The 6,159-nt window shown below is 37.5% G+C and overlaps 1 protein-coding gene across 1 annotated transcript; it reads left to right on the top strand.

The window, feature by feature from the left end:
• Nucleotides 1-1,883: 1,883 nt before the first annotated feature.
• Nucleotides 1,884-5,902, top strand: LOC104928887 (hydroperoxide isomerase ALOXE3; the record flags this gene model as incomplete). Its single annotated transcript, XM_027276665.1, has 9 exons — nucleotides 1,884-2,192; nucleotides 2,502-2,706; nucleotides 2,805-2,886; nucleotides 3,007-3,129; nucleotides 3,268-3,371; nucleotides 4,294-4,466; nucleotides 4,626-4,769; nucleotides 4,891-5,094; nucleotides 5,830-5,902. Coding segments are annotated over exons 1-9 (1,255 nt in total), but the record flags the coding sequence as incomplete, so codon positions are not given.
• Between the last annotated feature and the right edge of the window lie 257 nt (nucleotides 5,903-6,159).

Raw genomic sequence — 6,159 nt, forward strand, 5'->3', positions numbered from 1 at the left:
TATGACACTTGTATGTATGTTTTACGTCTTATCTTGTTTGAAGTTCTCTTTAGCCTGCTGCTTTGTGTGACCTTCGAGGACTGGCTAACTTATCGTCCTGCTAATATTGTTAGAAGCAAGACAAACACTGGACAATGGATCCTCTGTATGTTCTTAGATAAAAAGGTCATACTTGTGTGATCATAAAGCAGTCTTACATCACAATATATGCTCATTGGTGTTGTGTCAAGACCCAGTCAAAACCAAGACCAGACAGTTTATAGCCTGTTTAGGTAGCTAATATTCACCAAATCTCTTTAGATCATCATGTCAGTAAGCGATGAATTGCAGTTTTTACGTACTGCTGTGTGTTTTCTCTTAGATACTGTTTTGCAGATGAACTCTTTGTGGTTCAGGTAGCCAAATTTAATTACAAAAGATTTGGCTGTCATCTCTACAACCACAGCTTCTTCTCCTGTCTAATGTCTCCCACTTGGACAGGGGCCGAGGAGGGTTGAAAGTCATTAACAGTAACAAAAAATTAAAATTTTCAAATCTCCTTCCATGAGAATTTTTCTGCCAACAGTGTTTATGTAAAGAGTGTCCTGGAAGTGTGGAAACAGCAGCTGTACAGAAGATCATAAAACGTCAAAGTAAGTCAAAGTCATGCTTACATGAAAACATTTCAGAAACATGCAACTGCATGAAGATACTGTCTAATGACACACAAGAAATGCACAAGAGGGGTAATGACATGCAACAAATGCCCTGGGCTGTAACCGCTGTAACCCCCCTATCATCTAGTGTGTCTTTGTGAAAAACCACACCACTAGTGTGGGGGCTGGGTGCAGAACAGTCACCTCCCCTGGGCCTTTCTTCAAAAGACAGCACTGTAGTGCCCTCATGGAGGGCTTCAGTGCTCTCTAGGATGCCCTTCCAGGTGATTGAAGCCCCTTGTCATCAAGTGTGTCTTTGTGAAATTAATGGAGAAATAATTAATACTTCCCCATGTGTTTTAATACAGACATGCAGTAGTTTTACACACATGAAAAAAAAACTATTTTAATCTTTTCCAGGGTTTGTAACTGTTTAACAATGACTGCATTGTGTCTTTCTGTCTTAGTGTTTTCATAGCTATGCAAAAGGGGAAAGTCGTGAGAAATCTTCTATATATATATGAAACACTTTTATGTATGAACCTGAATTGTTCCTTACAAATAAAAAAAAGCCGGGGGCTTGAAAAGAATACTGATATTTCTCAAGATACTGTGATAGAGATGTTGAAGTTTGAGTACCGGAAGTGTTCAGGTGGAAAATTCCTGACACTATAGATAATGGCAAAGAAGGAGTAAGCCAGTTCAAACATAATATGCTGGTCACGGTATCAATCACATCCATCTATCTATCTAAATAAGACATGGTATGAACTAATGCTCTACTGGGCCTCTACTCTACATCTGACCCACCAGTTATTGAAAATAATTCTTTAAAACTGACATGTTAAAATATAATTTTAACATAGGTTGCCCTGGTGGCCAAGAGATTTAAGATGTGACCAAAATTAATCAATAGTTACAAACACTGGAAAAGATTAAAATATATTAAAATATAAATATATTTTTATATATTTTTTTCATGTGTAAAACTACTGCATGTCTGTATTAAAACACATGTGGAACTATTGATTATTTCCCCATTTATTTCACAAAGACACACTTGATGATAGGGGGGTTACAGCGGTTAAAGCCCAGGGCATTTGTTGCTTGTCAATACCCCTCTTGTGCATTCCTTGTGTGTCATTAGACAGTATCGTCATGCAGTTGCATGTCTCTGGAATGTTTTCATGCAAGGAGGACTTTGACTTACTTTGACGTGTTATAGTCTTCTGTCCCCCTGCTGTTAAACAGGTTGTTCAGAGAAGTTTGTCAGGACAAGTCAGTTTTAATGATATGGAATGTGAAGAGGCAGGGGCTCAACATTGCAGGGCCTGTGCACTCTTGACAGAGGTATACACTAGTAAGTGACTGTTCGTATTTTAGTATGTTAGTACTTTCCACAGAGTGATCATGGCTGAGTACAAGCTAGAAGTGACTACAGGTGACATGCAATATGCAGGAACATGGGACCACCTGTATGTCACCTTGTTTGGAACTAAAGGGCAGAGTGAGCGGACTGAGTTGAACAACTTTGGTACTGACTTTACTACTGGGACAGTAAGTTGGCAAGATTGCATATCACTATGTGTGGGTCCAGGTTTCTATATGTTTTCAATGTTAAAATACAGTAACAATTTTAGAGGACTGAAGTCTTTGGAGATGTAGATGCCTGCCTTTTATTTTTTTAAATATTTTGTGTTAAAACATGTATACACTTACATATGTTGAACTGCATTTTTTTCATATGCTGTTTGAGTTTACTGAAGCCATTATTTGACTGACGACTGTTGTTGGAGTCTAGGACTAAATCATCTAAACTAGAATAACCTTTTCAACGCATGTATTCATATTAATCATTATTCCAAGACAGGGACCTACACCATGAACACCAGTTTGTCTCTGGGGAACCTTCTGCTGGTCAAGGTGGAGAAAGATCCTTTCTTTATTCTACCAGAAGATGAATGGTACTGCTCCAAAATAGTGGTGACAACTCCAGAAGGAGATGTCCTTCTTTTCCCCTGTTACAGATGGATCTCCAGAGGAGAACTGGTGGAGCTGAGAGGAGGAAGAGGTCTGCTTCAAATTATTTTTGGAAATCATTTATTAAAACACTTTTTTTTTTTGCTTTTAATTAAAATGTGCATGCTGTTGTCTTTTTTCACACCACAGCCATCAAGGTATTTGAGGAGGACCAACCCCTGTTGATTGACCATCGAAAAAAAGAACTGCTAGTCAGAAAGGACATTTACCAGTAAGTTTTCATGTCTGCACCACAGTATCTACTGTCTAGAACTGCAGACATGGTCTCAGAGGCATATCTGGAGAAACATTTATGTGCTTTTTGGTAACATTGTTTGTTTGTCTGTTTTAGATGGAAAACCATGGCTGAAGGAATACCCCACCAGAATAATTTCGATGATGGGTCTGAGCTCCCAGCTGAAATCCGGTTCTCTAAATCCAAATCAACTGAAATAAGTAATACAAAAACAAAACTGTAAGTCTATATATACAATGACACAATGACATCACCAGTCCAATATAGTCAGCTGTATGTTTTAAGTCAAAAAGTACATTTAAAGCATTATTATCACTGTATTGTGTTTTCCCTTTTTTCTGCCCTGTCTCCCTTCAGAGGTCTTGAACTCAAGCTTAAGGGGCTGCTTGGAACTGCTGAAAATTGGGAAACCATTGAAGACATGAAAAACATCTTCTGGTACAAAAGAACAACAATGTCAGGTGGTTGTCTTTTTCAGGTCTTCCAGTTCTGCAGCATAGCTCACCACAAGGCGACCGTAACAAATGTCACTGTCATAGTTTCACAGTAAGATCGGGTTAACTGATTTGATTGTTGGCAGATTTAAGACTGTCTCAGTGCAGTTTCCTGTTTGAACTGTCCATAGCAAATTTTTGTTGGATATTTTGGGGACGTGGCTTCGCTGATAACTGTTTTCTGGATGGTAAACTGCATAAAATGCTGAACAGTTCATCCATTTTTTTCAGTAAGTGTTCAGAGAGGTTGTCAAGTCAATACAGCAGGCACTTGATGCCTTCATCCATACTGCAGTTTATTTTGCCACAGAGACAAACACACAAGACAGACATAATGAAATAATGAATAAAAAACTAAATACAACACTTCCTGTATTGTATACAGTGTTTTAGTGTGGAAACAATGAAGATGCAATCTTTTAAACCATGTATCTTAAATTTATGAGCATGATCTCACAGCATTTTTATGTAGGAGAGAATCACATGTGTCCTGCTCAAATAGTATTAAATTATTTCCTTTTTTGTTCAGCTTATTGGCAGCTGATATCTGTCATAGGATGCTCTAAACCAAAGAAACCCTTGCCCGATAATAGAATATTTAATATATAATTATGATTCTTAAATGTTTTATAGACATTTATGTTATTAGTATCTGCATGTGAAAAGCAAATAACAGAATGTAATCGATAAAAATTGCCTTAATTTTTAGGACTTATTCACATTTCTTTTCCCCTTAAATGAAGATGATGTTCTTGGATAAAACTAAACATTTTTCTAAGTATAACAATATTGTTTTTAAGTGACTGTGATCATCTATTGTACTGCAAACTTGAAAAAATCAAAACATATTAAACATTAGATATTATATTTGTCATTGCTACTTTTACAGAGTATGTTGCAGAACACTGGATGGAAGATGACTTTTATGGATTCCAGTTTCTGAACGGAATCAACCCCACCATGATCAAGCGCTGCTCAGAGCTACCCTCAAACTTTCCAGTCACAGAAGAGATGGTGAAGTCGTTCCTGGAAGAGGGAAGCTCTCTGGAGAAAGAAATGGAGGTGTGGAAGATGCATGGCTTTGAATGGGCAGTAATGTTTGCTTTGAAGGTTGATTTATGCATTTAAAGAGTATATTTGGACTACAGTGGAAAGTCTCTAAAACATGTGATACCTATCTTGATGTCTTGAATGCTTCTTATCTCTGGCTGTCCCATGCAGAAAGGTAACATCTTCCTCTATGACCAAAAGAAGATGGATGGGATGCAAGGTAGACTCCACAATGGTGAACGCCTGCACGTGACTGCTGGACTGTGTTTGTTTTACATGAACCCAAATAACAAACTGATACCAATTGCAATACAGGTATTTCAAAATACTATAACTATTAATACTCTTTACAATTGAGTAATATCTGGTCAAGTCACATAATGTCCTGTTCCGCTTGTTATTTTATGTGAAATTAATAAATGTGTTTTTATCACAGCTGCATCAAAAACCTTCCGAGGAGAACCCCATCTTTCTGCCCAGTGACACGGAGACTGACTGGCTGCTAGCCAAGATGTTTATTAAAAATGCAGATACCATGGATCATGAATCAGTCCATCATCTCATGAACACTCACTTTCTGGCAGAAGTCTATACTCTTGCCACTCTCCGCAACTTTCCTGTGATTCATCCCCTCTACAAGGTATAACTACACAACACAGATCATAGTGCTGGTGCACTTCCATTCCCTGGATCTGAACTGATGATCTGACTGATTTATTTATTTATTTATTTACTTTTGGCGTATTATCAGGGGTGTCTTATGTCGTTATCAGAGAGTTAATCATAGAAGAGGCCAGAAATGAGAGAAAAGGAGATGAGAAAGGCATGCAATAAAGGCCAGAAATGAGAGAAAAGGAGATGAGAAAGGCATGCAATAAAAGTCACCAGTCAAACTCAAAACAGGGATGTTAAGAGTGTTTGATCACATCTTAAAACTCTTGGCCACCAGGGCAACATATGTTAAATTTATATTTAAAATTATATTTTAACATGTCAATTTTAAAGAATTATTCTCAATAATTGGTGGGTCAGATGTAGAGTAGAGGCCCAATAGAGCCTTAGTTCATACCATGTCTTATTTAGATAGACAGATGTGATTGATACAGTGACCAGCATGTTATGATTGAACTGGCTTACTGCCTCTTTGCCATTATCTATAGTGTCAGGAACTTTCCACCTGAACACTCTTCAAGTACTCAAACTTCAACATCTCTATCACAGTATCTTGAGAAATATCAGTATTCTTTTCAGTCCCCTGCTTTATTTTTTTGCATTCCTTGTGTGTCATTAGACAGTACCTTCATTCAGTTGTATAAAAAGTTTTCATGCAAGCATGACTTTGACTTACTTTGACGTTTTATGATCTTCTGTATAGCTGCTGTTTCCACACTTCCAGGACACTCTCTTTGTAAACACTTGTGCAAAAAGCATAATCTCATGGAAGAGAAGTATCAAGCACTTTCAGACTAGTCTGTACCTTTAAAATACATATATAAGAATATTAATGTAATTTATATTATATTGCACCACTACAAAATTGATTTGTTTGTTTGCATTATTGATTATTAGAGTTCACTGGGAAACGATGGGATGATTGAGCTCATGAGAAGATCTATTTCTGAGATGACCTACAGCTCCCTCTGCCTGCCAGAGAACATCACTGCACGAGGACTGGAGTCCATCCCCAACTTCTACTACAGAGATG

The sequence above is a fragment of the Larimichthys crocea genome, unplaced genomic scaffold, assembly GCF_000972845.2.
Source record: "Larimichthys crocea isolate SSNF unplaced genomic scaffold, L_crocea_2.0 scaffold51078, whole genome shotgun sequence".
NCBI lineage: Eukaryota > Metazoa > Chordata > Actinopteri > Sciaenidae > Larimichthys > Larimichthys crocea.